Below are 26,214 nucleotides of genomic sequence, written 5' to 3' on the forward strand. Positions count from 1 at the left end.
ATACAAATTTAAAAGTAGTCATCGATTCTAATGGTGCTTGTGACATCAAAAGGTTTATATGTACAATTTTCTTTTTTTTTCATGAAATAAAGCTGTCACGATGTTTTAGAACGGTGTTTCTGTTATGCAACGTAATTCCATACCAAAACTACCGTTTGAGTTCGGTGTAAGTGATATTGAGTTCGGCTGGTAGTGATATTGTATTCAGAATAGTCAAGGATTTGTGAGAAACAAGTGTTTTTAGCACGAGGGAATAGAAAAAGGCTGAAGTAGAATTTTGAGGGAAATCCCTAAGAAAGAAGTTTTATTTGGAGATTTCAGGGCTCCAGCTTAGATCCAAGAGAAATTCGAGATTCGAGACAATAACGTAGGCAAGATTTTTCTCCACCTATATAAAGGTTAGATGGACTTTGTCATTGTTGTCTGGTGATGGAGAATTTCATTACCACCTCTATTACCCTTGGTTTAATTATTTCCATACCCCCACTCTCACTACACGTCGCCCAACTCGTGAACTTTGACATATTTATCTAGTACATCATTTGAGAAGTTTGTTATTTTTGCACCGTGAACCTGTGATATTTGTGTTTTATTTCCAGGTCGTCAGTCCACCGTATTGGGGAATGTAGAGGAGAATTAGATGTAATAGGTAATTTGGCACGGAGAAGGAAAGGTTTGAATTGTGTATGGTCAGTTTATTCGTCATGGACTGTCACTGACATCTCTTTAATATATAGATTTAGCCAAGCCTAAAAGCGGAGCTCTTGTTGATTTATTTTCTAGCCCCTCATAAAAATAAAAACTGTAATAAAACTCTTCAGCACTGGCTGTAGGAGAGTTTCTTCAAGGGGATGAAGAGACCAGTCCGGGGGATGGGGAGGGAAGGGAAGAATTGGCGAGGTCTCGAAGCCGGGGACAACGTTCTCACAACTTGCGATAAAACGCATTCTAGTCAGCGGTATCTTCAAGCAGCTGAGGACCTCCGTTGTGGTTCTTAATTCAGAGGAAGTGTGCGATGTCAGCATCAGTTGAAATTATATTCTTTTGAGCGTGACTGATAATTTTGGTTTGGGAAAATGAGCCAAAACTGAATGAAACGACGGTAAACTACTTCGAGTCCAGACATCACCAGTCGATTGAAGAGTATAGACGTGATAACAGTGAATTAGTAAATCAAGACGCCAGAATCGTATGGGCTTCTCTTATATCTTCTGTTGAAGTTTCCAGGTACGACTGCTTGTTTCATGATTGTCCTCTGGCTGGAAATACACGGCGCGTTTTAGAGATTCTTTCTGTTAAATTATTCCGTAACCTCTGATGTAACTACTTAAAATGTAGGTTTCTTTAAGCCAACTGCCCATGATCTTGGTAACTCGAGCTAATGAAGTATGAAATTTGTCTAACATGTTTCTTACGCTGCAAAAGTTTGCTTTAAAAGAAGACAAGCTAGAGCTAAAATGTCGTGATTCAAACTCGATGACAAAGAGAGACTTAGGATTCGATGATGAAGACATTATATTTTATGGAAAACTTGAGATAATACCTGGATTTCATTTTTACATCACAGCAATCAATCCCAAACATCAATCAAGTTTTCTCTTTAGTTTAAATGTGAGTTGATGTTGTTTGCTATATGAAATGGGTTGAAAAATTTTTGATGGTATTTTCTCATGTTTGCAAATAGTTGAATTTACTGGAAGGTAGAGTTATTGCAACTGTTATCATGAAACACAACAATAAATTTTTATGGATATGTTAAAAGTATTCATTTGACTATCTACGGGCAAGTTGTTATATTATATTTCATCCCAACTATTTTCCACAATTTGTAAACACCATTACAAAATAATTAGTCAGGGAAACATACATCATGTTTGAAATGTTGTGTCCTTAGTAAGCAAACAGGATTGAGGAGGGTATATGTGGGAATAGGCTCTCTTGTCTGTATTGTTAATTTGCTAATCGCTCCTGTTGCCAATTTTTTGATGAGGTTGGGCTGTCAAGGTAAAGGAACAGAGGATTTTTGTAGGCAGTGACTTTTTTCAAACTTGGAAACTATCATTGTGAAAGCCATACTCGTGCCTGGTAACTCATTCTTATTCTGATAAACTAGTTTTAAGAAGGATACAATATTTTATTGCAAATATTTGATGCATAGACTGAGCACAAATATTTAATTTCACTATATTTTTAGAGCCAATACGAATCCCTAGGCATGATGAAATGTCAGTAGGATCAGTGGAAAATGTACCAAACATCTGCAAGATTTGATGTAATTATTTTAGTTACATGAATATTAACTGATACCAGGAGATCTAAGAATATTCAAAAGAATGTAAAATTTTTTTGAAAAATTAGAACTCAGCATAGGCCAAATAAACAAGATTCTTAGAAAAAGAAATGTGTGTTGATGAAAAAAGCTAAGCAACCTTTTTACCAGTTTTATATGTTGAAAACACACACACATGCAGATTTCTTATAAACCTGTATTTCAAGCCTGCCATGACTTCAAAATTTTGATGCACACCTCAAAAGGAGAAGAAATAAATTTCAAGTTTCGATTTATACAGCTTAGGTTTGTCAGGTAAAAAAGAGTCAAACAAAGAAATTTTCCCAACTAATTTGATAGGTTAGCCTACCTAGAACAATCAACTTCATGTACAAATAATACTAGTTGTGTTCTAATGATGCACAAAAGAACTATCTGTAGTAAGAGGGCAGGCTTTCCTTTCTTCATTCAAAAAAATACTGAGGTTATCATCTTTCCATAAGCTCAGTGGAAAGTGGGAGTGAGAGAGACTGATAGTGACTTTGTTATTTGAGTAAAATTAATATCCAGAGAAGGATAAAAGGCAAGATGGTCTGCACAACTTTCTTATTTCAATTTTATAACCTATTTAGCTAAGTCATTTATATTCTTGCTTTGTGCATTATGCAGATGCCAATTAATTTAACTTTCATGCAGGTCAAAGTAAAAACATGAATTAAAGTAGCAGAGCCCACTTTAATTTCAGTCCTAATTAAAGGGGAATCTTTGCTTTTCCAGTTTCCCACCCTTTCAAACTCACATATCTTGTGACCAATTCCTTACATCAATGTTTAGTCTGGGTATGAGTATTGATAAGAAACACCATGCATTAATGAAAGTTTGAGCAAATGCAATTCAAATAAAAATATTACATGTTACAATGTGGCAACTTACACAGCAAAATTATGTAATCACACAAAGAAACAAACAAAGAAAATCAGATAACCTGTATCAACTTTTGAGGACTTGAGGTAGAAAGAAATAAATATGGTAAACAGTTACAATTAAATAAATACAAAGTTGAAAGTTTAAAAGCTAAGAGATATACATTACAATCATCAAATCCTATGCATTTTAACAAAAAAGGGTTGGTTACCACTATAACTTCTCTCAAATATTCATACTTACAGGAAATTATTAATTTTTGTCACTAGGTGGTACTGTACTTACAATAGTTCCACTGACACAAATACATTTGCCTCAAGGTATCTCATAGCTTATGACTATACAGGTCATGTGGGTGGTTCCTGCTTGGGGACTGACATTTCAATTACCTCATCAAACTGTAATCATCAGAATTGCAAGCCAAGTTGTATTTACCAAGTGCTCAAGTTTCAAATTTAAAGTAGTGACCTATTTGTTACAGTCGAGTTCACTCCTTTTTGAGGCCATCTTCAGCTTGATCATCCTGTGTTACATGTGAAAACATCAAATGTTACTCACATATTCAAATACTTGGCTGCTTGAATCAAAGTTATAATGTTTTTAGTAACCTTCTTCCTTTAACAATTAATTTTCTGATATTGACTATCATCTAATTTCCCCTTTCAATATCACCCCTGAATCAAACATTAAGGTTATGAGAATAAAGGCAATAATAATAAACTAAAGAACCTCTTGATTGTTAAAAATAAATTCTCCTTGCCAGCACATAATGAAGTGTATTGCGAACAGTATGGAGAGTTGGCATGCTGATGTTAGGGTGCAAAGGGTTAATAGTGCTTCAAAAATAGTAAATAGTGTTGGAGAGAAAGAAAGAAAGTTCTTGAAACATTCTATGTTAAATGAAACTTTGTTATGAATATGTTAGTTGTGACAGCAATGAAAACATCTGTGAAGCTACAATAACAATTACTTTTCCATGTAAATAAACCATGATGAAGCATGATACGGATAAATTTAATTTCACACAGTTTGAATGTACAATTCGAAATCTAGTAAACTTACTAGTGAATAGGAAAAAGCTCTATGTGTTTTTCCTGCTTTTGTCATTCTAAATATCACAAATCAATCATGCCACTACTTTAGTGTGATTTTTTTCAAGATGTGTACTTTTTCTTATGGTCATCTATTTTTAGTATCCATCTTTTAACAGCTGACATCTGAGAAGAATCAAGTCCACACTGGTGATTTAACACAGTGTAATCAAACCCTACTACTGATTAAATTTTATTTGATCAAAAACATGAAGGGCAATAGAGGAAGTTGGCTAGCACAATTAAAGTTTCCTTTCTTAAGTATTCTGTGATAATTTCTTCTACCATAGGGTAAAGTTTATAGTTTCCTTTATTTCATTGTCTTCTGTTCATCTGTTTGCTTTCATAACAATCTTAACTACTGTTGCCGACAAATGCAAGCACATAAAATGTGTACAGTTATTAACACTTTAATTTCAGAGAGTGACTAGTATCTAATTTTTCCTTTCAATATCATCCCTAAATCAAGCATTAAGGTCATGAGAATAAAGGAAATGGTAATCAAGTGAAGAACCTCTTGATTGTTGAACAAATTCTCCTTCCCAGCACATCGGGAAATGTATGGAGAACAGTATGGAGAATATGCATGCTGATATTAGGGTGTAATGGGTTGAAGACATCAGGTAATCAGTTTTAAATACGTAGAGTATTGCTTGAATATTATAATTGTGGTGAGTGCAAGTGCCTGGTAAACATTGGTCTATGGTCTTCTATTCTTCCACCTTGGAGGGTGCTTTGTGTACATAAAAATTGAAGTTGAGTGCCTTTACCAGCTTTTTTTGGCAACAAAGATTAACAAAGAACAACAGCCACACCAAAAAAAAATTTTTCATGAAAGACATCTCTACAATGGTAGGTACACACAACTGACATGTTTGAGTGAAGCATGTCAAGCATTAAGGTATGATTGTCAGTTTGATTTTCATTTCTTGCAAACAGCTTATTTCTACCAGCTTCGAAAACTTCTGTATCCCTGCTTTCAAAGAAAAGCATTTCCAATGAATATTTAAACATTAAAGACATAAGCTACCAGCAACAGGTTTTTCCATTATTCCATAACATCAGATTCTTATCAAATTTTTTTTTACATTTGAAAGTATAAGAAATTTACAATATAATGAAATCCCACATTTTAACTGTTTTAGTCCCACTAGTGACCGAGACAGAATTTCTCCTTACACTATCAGTACAATCAGTACAATATCAAGCAGACGAGTAATGAGAATTTTAAAAAAAATATCAATTAGAGGATAATTGGTTGATCCAATTCCAAATTCTCCACACAAACATCACATGAATTGTATGGCAGACAGTAAAGAGAATTACTAATAAAATCTCAAAAGTTAAATGGTTATGTAATCATATGTACCAGAAAGACAGCAAATAAATGTAACATACTCCAGTAAAGTTTTCTTATGTACAATGAAGTTTCAAACTCACTGAAATTAAGTTGACTTCATGATTCAGATTTTAGTGTAAGAAATATGTAATATCTCTTAACATGGATGAAAAGAGAATGCCATTTATGAATTTTAAAATAGTAAATGCAAAAAAACTTAAGGATGGAATTTAAAGAGACTGATGAAATATGGCATATCTATTCACTGAGATATTAATCACTGGCTGGCACACAGAGATATAAAAGAGGCTTTGTGAAAAAGACTAGGGCAATAAAATTAAAGGTTCAGGAGGAGCTTATGATATCAACTAGTTTACTGATGTTCTCACCTGAATTCAGTCTGTAAAGAGAACTCTACAACGCTTCTGTTTTATCTTCTCGCTCTTGAATTAAAACATAAAACTTAATTATTTGCAGGCAGGTTAAGGAGGAAATTAAAGGAATGGATATATGTTACATAAAAAGAAACCCCTTACAATAAAAATAAAGCAGAAGCATATTACTTACGTGTCTTTGCTTCTGAATAATGGGTAATTTTTAAGCAATTATCTACATAATTATGTAAACTGGGTGCAATGTACGGTCGTAAAAGCAATCATTTTATTCTAACCTTCCTTCTTCAAGGGTGCCTTGTGTAAAAAATCAAGTTCAGTACCTCTAGAGTCATAAGCCGGGCTTTTGGGGCTACAAAATAATAAAATCAATGCGTTATGGCAGGTCAATTTATCGAGAGTCAATTAAATATAGTTTCCTAAAATCGTATGGAAAGTTTAACGTGTGCTTCACTTGTGTTACATATACGAATTTATCGTTGTAAATTACTGATGAAATTCCGAGAGTGTGACTCGATTAATTCAAAAGAAAATATCCAGGTAGATTACAGGAATGGTTCACAAGTTGTAAACTGATAATGCGTTCACAAAACCTCCCTAAATTATGGTGCCGATACGAATTTATCGTTCATAATCACTTATAAAATTCCAAAATTTTGCGCAGTCTGAAAGTGGGATCCCCTTGGGCAAATTATCCACTTTTCTGCTTCGAACTCTACGCTCCCCTCTCACGTTTTGCTGACAGAAAAGATCTGGCGCCGTTTAAGACAGCATAGCTGTCGTGACTCCCTAATTAAATCTGTGGCAGAACGTATGTAGAAAATTTATTTAAACACATCATTACCTCACGAAACGTTGACGAAATACGGCAACAATTTTTATACCCATACTTGAATCACAAATGAACACATTACAGAAAAGTCTATGGTATACCATATTGATTTCAAGACTCTGATGAAGTTCACGACCCTTGTTTCAAATCCTCTTAAAAAAAACCTTGATTAGTAAGTATTGATAAGGCTGATAAGATCTGGGATTATTATGCAGGGGTCCATTCAACGAGGAACCCCAACAACGCAAATACTGATCCTTTTGATATTTAGATGATTCATTGGGTGCGCCTTTAGAGGCCTGAGTTTTAATTAGGTCGTTTTAATCACAAATCACTGTCAAGGCTTTAGTGTGCATGCTTGCTTACAAGAGTTTTTGCATTTAAGCTTCAAGGAATCATTGAAAACCATATGAAAACATTGTGCATAAGCGATAACATTTCCCAATACCTTTTAAATGATTTTCGCATGCCTTTTACTTACACGTAAAACTTGTACAATATAGGTGTAAATAAAAACCTAGATTTTATCATTACAAGAGCCTGAGTACGTGCAGATATGCTTCTAGGTTTTTTTTAAGACTTCCGCCTTGTATGCCGGTTGTCTATCATTCGGGAAGCTTTTCTTTGTGTGAGAAAATAAACCTGTCATTCTTTCTGTGACTCTGGCGAACCCTCCTCATTATCAAACGGAAGTGACTCTTATAGTACTTATAACTTGTTAATATCAGTTTCCTGCGTTTTATGTTGGCGTTCTGGTGTTCTCGGCATCGGAAACTTGTTTTGCTAAGTTATGCATTTTGTTTCGTTGAAACAATTAAGCTAGTTATGCATTTTGTTCAGTTGTGCCTTTTAAGTAAGTTTGACTGTTTGAACTATTTCAGCCAATTAAGATAGATTATGAAATTTGTGAAGTTAAATTGTTCTCGCTGAAGTTTTGGTTTCGGTTTGACACGCTGCTGTTCCCGCGAACGCATTCAGTAGCGTGTCAAACTTAACAGACTCTGCTATCCGCTTGTTCCATTGTTTTTTTTTATTATTATTATTATTATTATTATTATTATTATTCAATTAGGTGTTGAATGTTACCAGACGACGGCCACCAAATTATGCTCGACTGTTTTTTCAGAGTGATTGAATATATATTTACTTTTAACCGCAAAATATGACATCTGCGGCTTACATAAACTACTACATGACTTACATCAGTTTACAGATTAAACGACGAGAGCCGAAATACTGTGTGTGCTAAAAACAAGTTGTATTTGCGTGCCATTAGTAAAAGCTGATTTGTTTTTATAGTAATATATCGGGATTATTATAAGTAAGAATCGTTGGGACCTTGTTCACTACTGACTGTCTGCCAAGTTTTGACTTTAATGTAACCTCGATGTTTTGGTTGTGGTATGACTCTGTGCGTAATCTAGCGATGATTTTCAAATACTGACATTATCTTTGACCTTAAGGGCTTGGAATCCAGCCAGAGTCAGAATACGCTGGCTTCTGTAGCATCCGGTGCAAGGCTATTTGTTTCTCCATGAAAAACAGGTAGGCAAATATAAATTGCTATCTTTGTAGCGTTGCTCCAAATTCTACTTTGTTAGTGTGTTGGTTTCCTAAAATATTTGACAGTCAATCATCTCCTTTTCCTTAACGGGCTCAAGACGAAATTACAATTAAAGCTGTTCAAGGAAGCTGTTCGAGAGATCACCCAAAGTAGGAGTATTTTCATCGTCATGATAATAGGTGCACTCCTGTTCAAAGCGATTCTTGTTGCTGTCCTAAGCTTTCTGGATAATTGGCACGCGGATGCGTGTTCAGGTTGGTGTGAATCCACGTTCATTCTTATCCGCTGTCAAGAATAAGGGTATTGTTGTTCTGAGTGTATCCTCAGCCTTATTCGGGAGAAACTTTATAAAATCTCTCGTGATCTCTAAATCCATATATTAAAGCAACTATAGTTTAGTCATTGAATTGAACATGACCGTGTGTACGTACCCAGATGAAACAATTGTTGCTTTCACATTGAATCTAATGGTATGATAATACTTACCAAAACAGCTGTTCGGAGAAACATCTGAAATAGACTCACATTCACCAAGATGACTGCGTGACAAAGAATACATCAAGACAGATGAATTCCATTGTTGCCAAGCATTATTCTTCAAATGAAGGGGTTCTGCTTTGGCCCTATCAATAAATTTACCAACCAAAGGAAGAAACTCTTGCCTGGATTTTTTCTGTGAGATGAAAGATGTTATTTTCTCACGCTTTGTGGCTGGTTTCAGAGTTGTTTTACTTACCTCTTCTTTCTTCTCTTTCACAGCAGCTGCCACTCTAAGTCTTTGACTATATTTCCATGGATGCCATTTGTCTTGTGGTTTTGAACCAAAATTTTCTTGAGTGTTGGCAATGTCTTTTTTGTTAATGTCTGCAAATGGAGAAAAATAAGAGGCAGATATACTTAGTTCTCCTCCTAGAAAAGCCAAATATTTCATTTGGTAACAGTTCAAATTGAAAGGACACAAACTTCTCCTTACCATCAATTTCTACTAAAAACATTTTCCCCTCAATTTCAGTCATTTGCCTTTCAAGCAGAACCACATATCTGCGAACAGGCTCACAGTCTTCAGAGCAATTGGCCCCAATTAAGAGAAAGTTCTCTGCAGAGCTACACACACGCTGACCACAGTTTAGGAAACTAACTAACCAAGCCAATGCTTGGTCATCCTTTCCAAAGGGTGCACCATCACCCCCTATGGCAACTTTAAAAGTTCCCTCTTGCTTCCCAAACCAGTTAAGCTTATCCTTCCTGTAATTGTTGGCACTGAGATAAAACTGTGCCATTTTCAACAATAGCTTTAAAAGGTCCCTGTACTTCCCATCAACCATATCTTCTTCCTTGAGCCCTTTGCAGAGTGTTTCCCCTATATCATGTAAATCACCTATGTCTATTTCATTAATTTTTTTAAGTACCTCTTTATAAGAAAGAAGTTTTGGTACTGGAATGTTGCTCATGAATTCAATATGCTTCCTTTTAACCCCAGCATCATCTAAGCCCATTGTTAATGATGACCTTATTGAATTATACTTCTGCTTGCTTGTAATGCCACCCCTGTACAAAATATTTACACTTCTAATAAAATTTGTTTGGCTTTTCTCAAAAATATTAATCTCCTGTTTCACAATTTTAGGAATGACTTTCTTTGTGAACTTAGCACATTTTATTATTGCATCACTCAATACTGACACTGGAGCACTTTCATTCAAAACTGCTATGAGACCTGCATAAGCTGGTGTCATATTCTCAGCAGTGGCTCCATGCAGCATTTTTGCAGCATTTAATGTCTGTAGCCTCCTTCGTCTAGCGCTACGGCCAGGGCCAGAGATCTTCCCTTCATCTCCCAAAATTGTTGGACAATGTTGTCTGTAACAGAGATCTGAGGAAGACAAAAAATTTTGACCATGCAAATCTTCAGTTTTATTTCAATGCATAACTTCACAGCCAGGGTAAATCATAAATTACTCTATTGATAAACTGTTCGCATGGAATGAGAAAGCTTTCTCCAAGAATATAATATTCAAAAGAGTACACATGAATTGAAGGTACTGACCTTTTCTTTCACATTTTTGTTATCCTCATTCACCAATTTTGCCTAAAACACAGCCGAGTTTAACTGAAATCAAAGGAAAACGAGTCCTTTCGTGGAAATTTCCAAAATATTTGCTCATTTCGACGTATTTAGAGGTAAAAGGCAATTTAACTGCCTTCTGATTTATATTTTATTTCTCTTAACAACAATTGAAGATGTATGCGTGCAAGTTCAGGAGATTCAAGTATTTGATATTCGATGTTGTTTACCTTTGACTCGAGGCGCTTTAATTTCCTTGCCTTTTTCGTAAACTCTTTATCATGGGCAAGGGCAGACACAAGAAGAGCATCTTGGTTCCGTTTAATCTCTAGATATTCATTCAAAGGGAAGCGATTTTTCTGTCCTTTTCTTGGTGGCATGTCGCTGCACTCTGTTGCAACCTGTCTTAATCCACATTCTGTTGACAAAGGGAGAGTAGCTCGCTCAGTAAACCTCGAAATGCTCGAAAGTCTAGTCATGGTAGTCGTTAAAAAGTTCAGATATCAAGGAAACGAGACAAAAATCAAAAATTCTGAATCGGAGAAGTCCTTACCAATGAACGCATGATTCCATAGTTTTGTCTCTAGCTTCTGGCCGTCTTGTCATTTTGAAGCTTAAATCTTTTTAAGATGCCTCAAAAATATGCTTTGCTTCACGACGCCATGACAGTCTCCTCTTTTCAACCAAGGGAAAACCAAATATATTTCTCCTATTTCGCCTTGTTTGGTATTGAATAAAAGCTCTTGCGAGGATCTAGATGTTGGTTCCAAATTTACCGCGCTTTCATTTAACCACAGTTCATAGAGAGCCTGCAAAGTTAATCATTTCCCGGCTTTGCGCCAGACCTCCGCACGGCCAACATGGCGGCGGGGAAAAAACTGGAAAATAATGTGGCCGAAAAATCCGCCAGAAATCCCCGGCGTGCAATATCAAGATATTTAGACTGAATGTGGATTGCTGCACATTAATTAATGATCTTAAACTAGAATAAGTCTATCATGGCCATTCAGGTAGCTCGTTAAAAAAGAATTCGCCTTACTTGCCTGGCAGCAAGGCCATTATATCATTATATCATACCCTTGATATCGAAAAAGAGTAGATAATGGTCCACGTTTCTTCTTCTTCGCATTCGAAGGAATTCCAGGTTCAAAATAAAAATCCGGATACGCGCCATGTTTAGTAATTTTGACTCTTCCTATTCAAGCGGAAATTGACTGCATTCTGCATCTAAATTGGTTTCATTCAAAAGACTCACTCCATTTTCGCCAAACTTTGTGCCTTTTAGTCAAGAGGAGGTTATGAAGACGGGGATTTACGATCTTCCAAAAGAAAAGTATGAAATCAACAGCTAACAACTATTATTTCCATAAATGATAACGTCCTTGTGATAGCAACTATTTTGTTTACCGAGGAGTCTGGAAGTCTTAAGGATTGCAAAACAAACTCGAAAGGGAAAAAACTAGATCCATTTCAGCAACTCGATGATGCAAATGTATATCATTATCAATTTGTGCTTTGTGTCGCCAAAAAAGCTTTCGATATTGTCTCTTTCTCTGCAATTTTGGGATTTTCTAGTTACGCTACGTCGAATAAATTCACGTTTATCTTTGTAAACAAATTTTGACTCGACTGAACAATTACCCCAATGTCGTAGGCGAACATGAAACTGAAAGATACTTCCTGTATTTATTAACATATATTTCGATTATTAAGTTCTAGGTTCGCATCCTAAGCTTTAAAGAAAACAAATTCTCTGAAAGGCAGGGGTGGTGAAAGGCAAAATCCAAAACTCTTTTGACAGCTTTTGTTAGATTTTTTGCTTACCCTGTAGGCTCTCACTAGCCAAATCATCGCTATATTCAAAAATTGATCAGGTACATGGAATAAAGATTGATAGAACGCGAATTAAGATTATTAACGTACAACACCAGAACTTACGAATTTTCTTCCATTGGAAAACTGGAATTGACAGAACTGGAAAAATCATCATACAGGGCAGGTTACCGGTGTTTATGGAAGTATGTGAACTTCATAACGTATGTTCTAAAATGTGACCTGTTAGTCAGTATATAATTATGATAGTATTGGCGATGGAAAGTGACGCAGTCAGCTGATAGATGCGTCACAGTTATGTCAGGGTTGCCGCATTTTCTGCGTCAGGGTTATTTTAGGGGATTCTACATGGGAAAAAGCTTTGTACATCGGTTTACAGTATTTGTTTCCGCGTTTGCTCGCCTGATGAGGGAGTCGTTATTAAGAACACTGAATTTAATATGTAATTTTTATAGGATAACCGTTACCTCTTCCAAGCATTAATATTGCAATTGCAGGTGTTCGAGTAATGTGGATCTTAGTGATGGATCAGGAGGGCATCTTTGGTGTTTCGGGTGGAATTCACAAAAATGTTGCTTCTTTTTCAGTTCCTTACATTCGTGAAAAGAAAAGAAACGAGATAAAAGTCATCGAAGTGACCAGCGGAGAGGATGTTAAACTCACTTGCCAGATCAGAACCATTGGTCAGACCTCAAAACCAGGGTATTACTGGCTCAAAGACAATCAGACGCTCATTCCATCGAATCATCAACGTCTGAGGTTAAAACCCTACAGATCCCTAAAGATAAAAAGAGCTAAGAAAGAGGACACCGGCTTCTACACGTGTGTCGCAGTAAATGAGTGTGGCAAGAATCCTTTTACAATGCACCTAGTTGTCGGAAGTAAGTAAACATTTGGGACCATCTGAGTTTTTTTAAAAGTACAAGTACGCACGTGATTTCTAGCGATATCCTGGGGAGTAGAAAGAAAGAGGACACCGGCTTCTACACGTGTGTCGCAGTAAATGACTGTGGCAAGAACCCTTTTACAATGCACCTATTTGTCGGAAGTAAGTAAACATTTGGGACCATTTGAGTTTTTTTAAAAGTACAAGTACGCATATGATTTATAGCGGTATCCTGGGGAGCAAAGTTCTTTTATACTAGTTGTGTGCCACAAACTGAGGTGATGTCAGTTTAAGTAGGAGTTGCTGAGGTAGGCAAATAAGAAAGGAAAAGGTGGTAATTTCATACTTGCCATCACAAAAAGTTATTTCCGACGAAGGTGCAATGTTTCCTTTACCATTGCTTAAAGTATTTAACTGAGACAGCTGGAAGTTCAAAATCCTGTCAGGACGTGAATAGAAAGATTCAGATGTGTGTGGCCTCAGATAATCTGCATCACAAAAGCATTTTCCATCTAGATAATTTCTTGTGTTTTTCTCTTTAAGGTCCAACACTGAATCCCAACAAAATTACAGTAGGAGGTAAGACAGATGTGCTTTCATTTCTAATCGGAAGAAATTAGTGAAAGATGAATATAGAAGCAGTTTAGTTGATACAGGAGCCGATATTGATGTTCTTTGAAATAGAGAAAAGCAACCTTCCTCTGAAAGACAGTCTCAATGGGGTGATGGCTTTTACGGCTAACGTAACGTTACGGCTAATTTTGGCCAATCTACGGCTAACGGCTAAATTTTTGGCTGTTGTAAGGCTGTAGGATAACTCCATTAACACCCTCCGAGAAGAAAACTGATGATGAAAAAAAATTATCAAGAAATTATAATCTCTTGAAAAAAAAATTAATGAAGTGTTGAAGCTCATCTACAAAGCCCATCAAATGAATCTTTCAAGTTAAGATTTTGTAAATCCGATTAAACAAAATATATTTTGGCAATCGCATATGTTATCCAGTAAATTTCATAATTTTTCTAGCTTTGTGCGTTAAACATTGACTCTGGAGCTGAGACGGCCAAGATCTGATTGTTAATTCTCCCCTTTAGCTGCTACACGCATTTCCTTATAAATCCCGGAGGAACGAGAACTTGGTGTTAGCAACTTCTAAGTGATAAGTTTGATTATTCTCATTGCCTGTTTGCTGGATAATGTATGGATATTATACTAGGAGAAATTACATGTTAATCACTTGTGGGAGTTAAAGGGCAAACGGGTTATGGGTCAGAGTGACGTGTTACAGCGAAACCTCAATTTAACGAAATGCCAAAGGACCGGGGAAATTGGTTCGTTACATCGAGGGTACGTCATATCAAAAACCTCGATTTAACAAATTTGCGGAAAAACAACCAAAATGTTCGTTATGTCGTGGCATGGTTAACAATTTCCTTCTTTTTCTTCTTCCTTTTTTTTTTTTTTTTTTTTTTTTAAGGAGTGAGGTAGCACAGGAATCGGAGCAATTATTGTAAATTATATTACTGCTTTAATGTCTATGTGCAGAATTATTTTTAAAATTTAATTATTTATAAAAACATTTTTTAAAAATCTAAACTACTGAGCAGCACTTTGCGAACAGTGATTTTAAAACTTTTTAATTCTCCGACGCGTTTCGTCTAACTGTCGTAGACTTGAGGGAGTTTTACAAGTTAACACGAAACGCCTGTATTTATAAACCATAGTCAGCGGCTTTTTACTAGGGCCAATGACCATATAGGCTTGGCTGGACTTACGAACAGGAACAGGCGGAGTTGTGAAAAATTTTGAACATTTTTAAAGCAAGGTTAGAAAAATATGTAGGGGCCACGGTTTTAGTTTAGTGCTAACTTGTTAAAATTCCTGAAGAAGTCCACGGTTTAAATTTAGTGCTAACTTGTTAAAATTCCTGAAGAAGTCCACAGTTTTAATTTAGTGCTAACTTGTTAAAATTCCTGAAGAAGTCCACGACAGTTAGATGAAACACGTCGGAGAGTTAAGAAGTTTTACAACTACTGTTCGCAGAGTGCTGCTCACTAGTTTAGATTCTTAAAAAATGTTTTAAAAATAATTCTTCACATAGACATTAAAGCAGTAATATAATTTACAGTAATTGCTCTGATTCCTGTGGTACCTCACTCCTCCAAAATGTTTGAGGAAATTGCATTTGCGAACGATGTCCGCGCGATGAGGCCCTTTCAATGCCGCCACAAATGTAAAAAAAAATGTAACTCTTAAAGAGATTCAATCAACACTTTATTCACAGAATACAGTTATCAATGTTACATGCACGACTTCATTCAGTTACATTACAATCAATAAATCCTTGCCGCAAACAGCAATATGGCTCAATCAGCATCAAGCAATCATGCCCTCTTGATTACCAATAGTGCCCACGTGATTAAGAAAAAAATACTCTGTCTCAGCAAATCTGCATTCAGTAATTTTGCCCCGCATGTGATAAAACTCTGAACCATCATCAAAAGTTCAGTACTGTAGAACACTTAGAATAAAATAATGTTTAGACTCTAACTTGAAATGTGTTAGTAAGGGGTCGCTTCCGGGCAGTTGTCGAGAAGTTCAACGCTCAAATGCTGTGGCTGTTCTGCGCTTCACAGCGGCTCCAAGATTTACGGTATCGCAAAATAAGATGAGGCGCAACCTTCTTCAAGTACCCGTTGGAAACTCTGTAAAGCTGGACTGTTCTGCTGACGGAAACCCTCGTCCTACCGTGAAATGGTACAAAGAAGGAAACTTGTTTAAAGAAAGGAGAAGTGGCCACAAACTGTCTTTGAGTCCATGGACAACCTGGTTGAGTCTGAAGGACTTGGTTCCCTCTGACACTGGGTCATACATGTGTAATGTGAGCAACTCATACGGATGGATTAATCATACATACAAAGTAGACGTTCATGGTAAGAGGAAAAATCCTTCAAATTTTCTGGCCGACACAGACTCTGAAGAGTACTCACGGTTTTCTTTATCTGAGAAAAAGAATCTTCAAACTCTTGTGGTCAATATAAATCCCATTTAAAAAGTCAAATTAAAATAAACATTACAAGTAACGAAACAATGGATGTTTTTGGGTTACATTGACAGTATTGACAGTATTCTCTTTTAAATTTTTTAGAACGAGCTCATGCTGAACCAGTCGTTCTACCCATGGAAAATGTCACAGTTTATCGAGGAGAGAATGCCAGCTTAACATGCAAAGCATTAAGTGATTCCATGCCTCATTTCCAGTGGTTAAGGTGGTTTCCTGTGCGTTCCAACGGTTCAATTGAAAGTCCTCACTACGAAATCGTGAACAAAGAAGACAGATACCAACGTGTAGTTGTACAACCAAGTGGTAACAAAATGTTTGATTTCCACGGAGTGAAGTTGACTTTGTTAAATATCACAAAGAGGGACGAAGGAAAATACACTTGCATTGTAGGAAATGCTGTTGGTTACGCAGTCGAACATGCTTACATCGTTGTCCAAAACATCGGTAGGTTAAGCCATTATTAGATTACTAATTCTTCATAATTCTTGTTATCAATTACTTTTATTATTATTATTATCAGATTATTAGGGGTTTTCTGTGATGTGCTTATAGCAGCTCTTTTTCTTACCACATTTTGACGTCATCTGTGATATGTTACTGAACAGACGCACGGCAACATGGAATTTATTTGTTAACCTTTTAACCCCTAAGAGTGACTAGCATATAATTTCTCCTTATAATATCACCCTTGAATCAAACATTAAGGTGATGAGAATAGAGGAAATGATCACCAAGTAAAGCAGCTCTTGATTATCAAACAAATTCTCTTTGTCAGCACCTTAGGAAATATATAGTGAATAGTGTGGAGAATGTGGATACTGATGTTAGGGGTAAAGGGTTAATTCGTTAGGTGTAATTCATTTTCCATGAAGCCCTTGTAAACAGCTTTCTTTTCTTGAGAGTCCCCTTCCTCTCGGGAATCACGGAGGGTCGATTTTTGCACGACTACGTGTTGTGTTTGCTCGAAAAAGCTAGCGCCACTAAGCGGCTTAGGTTTGATTTGGGTTTACAGCACTCAGTTACAGTGTTTGTATCGTGACTCACTTGGATGTTAATAAATCAAACGCGGGCTAACTGAAAAAAGTGACTGCTTAATGATAGCGGATCATTTACTGAAAATTTTTTCCAACCGAGAATAACTTATTTTTTTCACTTTTTTAATTCGTGAAGATAAAGCAAAACCAAATGAAGCTCAGCGAACTGAAAGCATCACAGATGGTAAGTGTAGCCGTGAAAGACGGACGTGATTCATTTTTTAAAATAACATTTGTAATTTCTCTATCTCAGAAAAAAAAGAAGCACGATCTTTCACATTTCTGGTACGTATCTAAAAGACCGGTTATTATTCGTCGTCCTGGGAAGGCGGGGGAGGCACCCTGGGGAGGGGGGCTTCCTGGAAAGGGGGGGCTTGGAGGATTTTGTCTGCGTCACGATAAAATTCACCTGACTCCCTCTCATTGGCAGTTAATTAGCAGTCAATTTTTTGTAGTCCCCCCCTTTGTACTTTGGCGACGAATGCTGCCCCTCTGTTCCCCCTGAAAACCATGTGATCCACCCTCAAAATCCTCTACCCCTAGCTCTAGGCTGTAAATTATGAATGGTCGCCAGGTGTGCCAATTGTTAAGCATGCGCACGCCACGTGGTACACCACGTGCGCACTAAATATAAGAAAAGCTCATGAAAATCTTGACTGATGGTTGCTGCAAATAAGGATGACCATATTTTCGTTGGATAAACCTTTGTATTTGTGGATCTCTTCCTTTCATGATTCTTTCCATCTTGCCGAGCAAATGAAACACTGAAATGCGATATAACATGTATCAAGAAGCCTTCTAAACGGAGCTTAATTCTGGCTTGAGGGAATGACTTTGGTATCAAACAGAATTATCGAAACGTTTTATTTCCTGTAAAAAACACACAACGCCTATCTCAAAGAATTTTTGAGGGATTTGTTGAAGCTAAAGTTCCCTTGTCGCATTTGGCAAAGACGAGCTCAATACCAGTCGAAACCAGATTTTTTACCCTTCTTTGTTACGACGACTTCAATTACTGATAACCTGTAGATATTCATTCGTTACTTGCTGTTTCGTCACCCTCAGATCAAACCAACTACTTACTATTTGTAGTCAGATCCCTTTACGCGGAACTACCTACTGAAATTTGTCTTGCTTCGTAGCTCAATAGGTATTAGCGCTCATTTGATATTTGAGAGTAGGTCTGTCCTGATCGTGTTCAGCAACATTTGAGCAACTTTTGGCGTTTGGAGTAACTTTTTGCGGTTGTAGCAACCTCGAGGAATTCTCGCCTTTCTCGACAATTTTTTAGCAAAATATAAGTTTAGAGCACGTATAAAGGACGAAAAAGTCAACGATTTCATAGAAAACTTCAGTTTACACGAATTTCATGAATTGTTTGTTAACCTTTCGAACACATAACTTGTCACGTGACTACATTTCGCAGGCCTATTGAGATCCTTATCTAAGATTTTAACAGATAATCGGCTAAAATGACTTTCGGTAAGACGTCAAATGAACCATGTGTTTTCTTCCGTTTAACTAAAGAGTATTCTTAAATTTCGCCCATATTTGCAAGCAACCCTTTAAAGCTGAGTTTCTTGACCGGTGTTGTTAGCAACTATTGTGAAGGCGAAAAATAAGGTTATAAATTAACATTTATATATAGATATCAAAAAATTTTAAGTAGCAACTTTTTGGAATTTTGGCAATTTTTAAGCAACCTTTGTAGTGCGGGGGAAAAGGAGGGAATTCATTCAAGATGGAGAGATATCTATGTTTGGTTCATTCTTGTGTAGGTTCTACTGTTAACCTGACATCCATCAGTTCTGAAAGTGAAGCAGTTACGCAGACGTCAATGGGTTGGACTGATAGAATAAGGTACCCGGCGGCTGTAATCGCAGTTTCAGTGGGCGTGGTCGTTATGTTTATCATAGCTTCCGGTCTCTGTTATTGGCAGGTGAAGAAAGGCCGAGAGAGCTCGTCCGCAACGATGAAAAGCCGACACAACATCGATTCACTTCAAGCGAAGTACGAAGTCCAGTCAAATGAGTACGTAATAGTGGCAGACCTAAAAGGACTTGAGAATGATTTTGGCACTAACTGATTGTAGATAAAAAGCCACATAAAAGAGGAACTCAAAAGTAAAGTTAAAAGAGAAAAAAGACCGAGGGGGCAAAAATAACAGCAAGACATCTAAAACTGCCCGACACGAAGAGCAGTTATCACTTTGTTACATCTATTTGGAAATCGCAAAATACAGTCGCTCAAATATAGATTATTTCAGTCTCTACAAATAGTTTATTGATTCAGTGATGAGCTGGTTTGGAAAAAGTTGTAAAAGCTGTCTTTTATTTTCCTTGCGATTTGATGGATTTCTTTAAATAAGTCTTGAATGGTTGATGTGTTTTAATAAAGTTGTCTCATCGGCTTGGAAAAAGATGCGATTTAGAACATAAAGTGGTGCTATTCGTGGATAAATCGCACGATGAGAGCCTGTCAGATTGAAAGGATCACAACGGATTTCAAAATGGATGTAACAAACATAGTAAATTAACCATGAGCAGAATTTCAGTTTAGCAGAATAAATGAATAAAACCGCATACCCTCAAAGAAACACAAAAGGGTTTGTCAGGCTTTGTTCAAATTCAATTCTTCAGTTCAGTTTCGATTATTTTTTTTCTACAACCGTCGAAGGGAGAGGATCAACGTTTTAGTTGTTAGAACCAGTTTCCTTACCAAAGGGACCGCTCTTTTCTGCAGCATGTTTGGTCTCGTCTCGCAACGATGGACGGCTTCAAGGAGATTTTAGTAGGAAACGGTGCTCACACCTTAAGTGTTTTTTCTTTGACTTATTTCCTCGTGCGTTTCAATTTCATCCATAGTTTAAATGTTATTGATTGATTTTGGTTGAAATAAAGTACCTTATGGGTTTGAAACAAGAAAGACATGATGTGAATCGTTAATAAAAAAAAGAGCAAAGGGGAATGGAACAAGGCCAAAGGGCTTGAGCGACAAAAGGGTTAATAGAAGGAAACATCATGGGAGGAGAGGAAGGAGTGGGAACATGGGTCGGGGGAGTGGAGCTGGGCAAGGTTTTACCTCAGTGTCCCTCCTTCGTATCAGCCTTCTTTTGAAGGTCGTTCTCCAAATTTAACTTTCACAGTATGCAACTTTGCATTTATTCTCCTGGCTCCTTTTACACTGAGTAATTTTCAAGCTTCAGACTTCTCTTCCCGCCAGCAGCTTTGCAGCAACTTCTACAAGGTACTTTTTATGTCAAACAAAGTTTGTTTTAATTATTTTAAATTTCAAGTGCAAATCGTCATTAAGGTGGGCACACTTCTGTAATTAATCATAGGAAACGTGAGTAGAATTTGTCCCAAAGGAAATTGGATTAAACTACAGGAAGTGGTTATTGCATTATCTTCAGTGAGATACATCGTTCCTCTCAGGGCACATAATTTCTATTTATGTATCCGGCCTGTTTTGGACTCTGTTTGCTTAACTTTTGGCGAATGTAACAAATAATCTAGATTTTAAAAGGCGAAAAAAATCTGTATTCAAAAGTTAATTTCAATGTTGTCGTGTGTTCACCCAAGCGTGTCCATGAAATAGACCTTTTCACAGTTCCCAGCGCCATATTGGACATGCAACCGCTCATGACTCATGTTAAATCTCTGGGAGCGGTTTAGGTGAAATTCGTGCGTGGGCAGTAAAATTGTTCGATTTTTAAGGAAAATGGATGGTCCTAGCCGAAATCTCGATAGAGCTAATTTTTCTCCCAAAAAGAAAGCAAAGCAGTGTGCCGCTTTTGGTTGTTCAAATACATTTTATGGCCCCAATGGTTTGCCTACGAGCCTTCACTTCTTTAAGTTTATGCACGGAGGCATGTATTTTTGCTAATTATATATCGTTCTATACTCATCTTAATCTCTGTGAATTGTGGATGAGAGTAACTATTGTTGCAAAATTAGTACAACTTTTCTATGAGGTACCTGAATTGTTTTAAGTTCGATAGAGTTTTCTTAAATTCCGGCAGTAAGTCAATAAGTTCAGTACTGCTCACCTGTTTACTACATGGCTTGCCTAAAACACTCCTAACAGAGAAACTCTTGGAAATCAATTGCTTTTAATGAAATAACCAAGACACTGTATCTTCAGAGTTTTCACTTATTATGGCAGACCCAGAAAACTGACACAAATTTGGTAGCAATTGTGACAAAAGCAGTTTTCAGTAGTTGTTGTTTTTTTAATGATAGCATAGTAATCCACTATGGATGCCACATGGAACTCTCAAAAATTATTTTTGTGTGCTTTATGTATGAATCTATTTGATGCTTCAAATTGAAAAAAGAAAAGGTGAGTTTCACCAACTAAAAGAGTTCTCGACACAAAGATGAACTGTGACACTAAATTTTATTATTCACAAAATTGTCCTCATAACAAAAAGTTTGAAGAAAGTCTCGCAAAAAATAATTTCTCATACAATTCGATGGTCTGAAAGATTCTCTTTCAAAAAAATCTTATGGTAACTGTAACAGTATGAAATAAATATCTTGATTTAGATATATTTCTCAATCTTTTAAGTATCTTCTTTACATCTCAAAATCATATTATCATAATATTGGTTAACACAATGCAGTAAGAACTAGTATAGCAAACCTTTGTGTCAGAAGGCCTCTGAGTGCTAAGAATGGGAATATCAATTCACTGAATGTTTATCACAAACAGAAACTTAAATGTGTGTAAAGGAGTAGTATTGTTGAGATCAGTAGCTGAGAGGAAGCATATCTGTTCTCTTCTTTTAACCCTTAAATACCCAAGATCTGATTCTTACCTGTTCCCTCTAGTTGCTACACATTTACATGTAAATGCGTTATGAGAATTTGATGTAAAATGAAGATAACTACTGCCTGATAAGTTTCAGTATTATCATTATCTGTTTGCTGGATAGTGTTTGGATATTATCGGGAGAAATTACATGAATCAGTCACTTTTAGGAGTTTTTGAATTTTCTAATATTTTGGTCTGATTCTTTCAATGCTGCCTTGCCACCTAACAAATTACCATGAGTCGCGAACTGAAATGGTTTTCAATGTATCACGAGCATAAGTTGTCGTGGGCCAGATGGGTTTCAAAATATTATTACATCTGTTAGCTACAGTTTCCCTCATAGGTTGATAGAAAGAAGAGTTATAATCAAGTGGTTCTACAGGCTCTATTGTATAGTTTTCCATAAGAAACAATATACAAATGGCGAACTAAAATACATCTTGGTTAACCAAATGGGAACAACTTTAACTGAAGAATATGGTATAACAACAAATACCACATCAACAACAGCAGCAATAACAAATCTCCTCTACCTAGATGGCTACAGCCTTTGCCGCAGGGCTAAAAATCGGCGGTCGCACGTTCGCCAGTAGCGAGTTAAAACTGACCAGGGCCACCAAAAGTTAACGCTTAAATGCCCGATGTGCGACTATACTACAGAATTTCGAAAAGTTGCTATATAAATTATACGAAGTACAAAATTAAAATTAAAGCTCAATATGTAATTTTATTAGACTACCATTCACTTCGTTTCTTTGCTTGGACTCTGAGATCATCCATTTTAGTGAGTTTTTAGTTCTGAAGTGGAAATTCCGAGCCGTTTTAACAGTGATTTTACGAGCGATCCACATTCACATCATATAGACACCACTTTGATTTTGTGATTGCCACGTAACTCTGGACTTTTGTGTTCTTTCCTTTTAATTAACACTCCGTTAAAAGCCGTGGAGCGTTTATTCAAGTTTGTCATTTTAAATTAGAGGAAATCGAGGGCTAATTCATTTTGGGATGGGCCACTAAGAATTCAAGGAAACTGTCCCGTCTGGAGTTAATTTTAAGCCCTGTTTGCCTCGCTTTCTAAGCCAAACTGAAAAACTTCTGTGGTAATTCATGTAATGCGTTCCTCCCAACACGATGTGGCGATATTCTCGAGAAACAACGGGGTAATAGTAAAGCTGAATGAAATTCATCTCAGGTGGATTACGGAGATCGCTCGTGAAACAACGGGATAATCGTAAAGCTGAATGAAATTCATCTCAGGTGGATTACGGAGATCGCTCGACCATTCAAGGGCTGAAATCCTTACCATAGTTGCTTCGTATTTGAAGTCGCTCTGGTTTTGTTCTAGGTCCTGGACATCTGTAATAAGTTCTCGGTTTTCTCCACTACTCGATGGAAGGACGTGTCACATCAGCAAAGCATAAACTTTCGACACTAAGTTGGCTCTAATTCCGCCCGTCGATTTTGAATTAGATTTTAAAATCTCTCTGAGATCTTTTTCTTCGAGTTTCTGGATGTCATCTAATGACGAAATTTCCATATCGTTGTATTAAAGAACCATTTTGAAGAGAGAAATCGCATTGAAAAGTGCATAAGAACGTGAAATGTCAGCAGATCAGCTGTTTGAAAGAACCTTCGGGTCAGCCCCAGCCTCGTTATCGTGTGTGCGCGGTTACTAATCCAACATGGCGCCGGGAACTGTAGTAGGCAGAGGGGCATTTTGTTGCGCATGCGCCAAGAAAATTTGTTCGGCGCGTTCGGCGCCATTTTGATATTTTCAGCGCGCTTTTGCGGGTTTTCAACTGAGCGATCGACACCTTTCTATGATATTTTTTTGAGAGCGATGGAAGAGTATGACAAGTTTACCACCATTTCTAACTCTGTGGATACTTGTGGAGTTTTCTGGCTCTTCGGATGAGGATATTTTAATGATCAAAGTGCAAACAAAACGCGAAAAAAGGTCGAAAACTCGAAGTTTGAGATTTGATTTGCTGACGATCATGATGTGCACATGAGGCTACAAACCTTGAAGGTTAGTGTTAAGATGTTGATGTCTCACTTCTATGAATCACGAAGTGATGTGTGGAGGCGATCGTGAGATATTCGTTACGATAATAGAAGGTAGTTTACAATTTGATCTTATTTTACTTCAACTTTGAAATAAAATTACGTTAAGTTCGAGGTGGCCCCCAAGCTTCAAATCATTTCAAATAACATCTTTTCTTCTTTCTCTTTGTTGTCCCATTGGACACAAGGCTTAAAAAAATGTTCCAGCTTCAGGATTGAGTTGCTCTTTCTACAACCTTCGGCGAATTCGTTTTTGGGAGGTTGAGGTGGATTTTCTAAGTCATGGCTCACAACTGTCTTTGGCCATTTTGCTCTCCAAGTCTGTTGTACTTGGTACGTAGGCATGTTTCTTAACAACGTTTATAGTCTTGCCTCGATCATCTGCGGTTTTATCTAATTTTGTTGCTGTGTTTTGGTGAGAATTTTTCTGATTGCCCTTTTAGACTTGAAGGGCTAACTAGAGGATAAACTTCTGTAGAACTTGTTTTATCACATGGCCCCCAAATCCCTCACCACTGTCAGTTCATTGTTTATTTATTTAGCTTTCGGTCTAACCAGTTCATTTACCTAAAAAAAATGCGTGGGCTTTGTCTCATGAGTTTAAACTGGTGCCGTTTTCTTCTTGTTCATGTGTTATTCGAAACGGATGGCGTCAGCTTCATTCTATCTTGTTTATTTCAGTAGAATACTTCTGCCATACGAAATGAATTTGAGTCGAAGTGTACTATAAAACTCGCAGATTAAAATTATCTAACTTTCTCTGGTTCTTAAAACATGAGGTGAGCGATACAACAAATGAATAATTACTCAAGGGGCTGGAACTCCTTGTTTCTTTAGAATGTGAACTACAGTATTTCTGTCATATTTGAAAACGAATTTCGGGTTAAAATGTCTTCAAACCAGTTTTACTTGTATTTCTCTTTGCCAGAAAAGTCTTGATCCTTCAATTTTTATTTCTTAATTGAGACTGATGATTGGAATTAACTGTTGTGTTCTCTGCTGTTTAGGGAGATGTGAAGTGACCCCACTACATATGGTCATTACAACTCCATAGCGGATTAAATGTGACTTTCTGAAATGGGTGATACCGCTGGATTTTTGACCTCGAAGGCTCGGTTTATTCCTTTGGGCATTGCTTTCGGTGGCTGCCGAAAACGTGTCGGTTTTATTCGTTTCGAAAAAGGTGAGATATTTTGGAAGAAGACCAAAGGAACTGCGGAAGGTACTTCAAAAGACTTGGACAATAGTGTAATTAAGCTACCTTGCGCGAACAGACTTGTGATCTTGTATCCTTTTGTTTACATTGTCTTGAGATGAATGAACTCGAGATCGATTAACTGCAATCATTTGAATGGATTTAGTTTCTATTCACGGTGCATTTTTAGCCTTAATATGTTTTTAGGATTAAAGAGCGTCGCAAAAGATTTAAAAATGGATCTTGAACGAGTTTTTGTAATCACTGCGAAGAGCAAAAGCGAAAATAGTTTATCATTTCGAGCGCCGATCGTTTTGTTTTGATCCGAATCAAGCAGATTCCCGGGAGAGTTTATTTCATCTGTGAACAAAAGAAAAATATCTCACCTACATCAAAGAAGTTGCGCTCTTCACGATCTTCGGAAGCATGCCGGCATGTCGGCAAACTCATCGGAATGAATAAGTAATGAGAAAGAACAATAGCCTGAATATATGACATGACAGGACGGAAAAACGCGTGGACTGTAAGTACCTCCCGTTGTCCCATACAAAGCCTTAGAAAACTTTTCTAAGGCTTTGTATGGAACAACGGGAGGTACTTACAGTGCATGCATTATCCGTCCTGTCATGTACTTAACAACCTCAATTTTTGAGGTACACATTTAATCCGCTATGGAGTTGTAATGTGGTACTATTGACAGAAAGGATAGGTGTGACATTTGCTGTGGCAAGCTGGCATTAAAGAGAATGTCATTAGTACTAGAAGCTTACTACTGGTATAAATTATCAATCTTTTGTTCTCTCCACACAACTTGCCTCAACTAGCTTATGCTATATGCAACTT

The 26,214-nt window shown here is 36.9% G+C and overlaps 1 protein-coding gene and 2 long non-coding RNA genes across 3 annotated transcripts; 2 read left to right on the forward strand and 1 right to left on the reverse strand.

The window, feature by feature from the left end:
* Window positions 1-3,423: 3,423 nt before the first annotated feature.
* Window positions 3,424-6,923, reverse strand: LOC136277480 (uncharacterized). Its single transcript, XR_010715902.1, has 4 exons — window positions 6,860-6,923; window positions 6,294-6,367; window positions 6,013-6,066; window positions 3,424-3,716 (listed from the first exon to the last, which is right to left on the reverse strand). It is a non-coding gene; the product is annotated as an uncharacterized lncRNA (long non-coding RNA).
* Window positions 6,924-8,324: 1,401 nt separating this feature from the next.
* LOC136277431 (fibroblast growth factor receptor-like 1) lies at window positions 8,325-20,151 on the forward strand. The gene is made up of 8 exons (XM_066159522.1): window positions 8,325-8,392; window positions 8,509-8,665; window positions 12,897-13,190; window positions 13,739-13,774; window positions 15,833-16,129; window positions 16,345-16,704; window positions 17,431-17,478; window positions 19,073-20,151. The coding sequence occupies exons 2-8, from the start codon at window positions 8,581-8,583 to the stop codon at window positions 19,378-19,380; spliced, it is 1,428 nt and encodes a 475-aa protein (XP_066015619.1). The 5' UTR covers window positions 8,325-8,392; window positions 8,509-8,580; the 3' UTR covers window positions 19,381-20,151.
* Window positions 20,152-23,872: 3,721 nt separating this feature from the next.
* On the forward strand, window positions 23,873-25,220 carry LOC136277485 (uncharacterized). Its single transcript, XR_010715907.1, has 3 exons — window positions 23,873-24,141; window positions 24,365-24,509; window positions 25,184-25,220. It is a non-coding gene; the product is annotated as an uncharacterized lncRNA (long non-coding RNA).
* Window positions 25,221-26,214: the final 994 nt, after the last annotated feature.

This window comes from Pocillopora verrucosa, chromosome 1 (assembly GCF_036669915.1).
Source record: "Pocillopora verrucosa isolate sample1 chromosome 1, ASM3666991v2, whole genome shotgun sequence".
Classification (NCBI taxonomy): domain Eukaryota; kingdom Metazoa; phylum Cnidaria; class Anthozoa; order Scleractinia; family Pocilloporidae; genus Pocillopora; species Pocillopora verrucosa.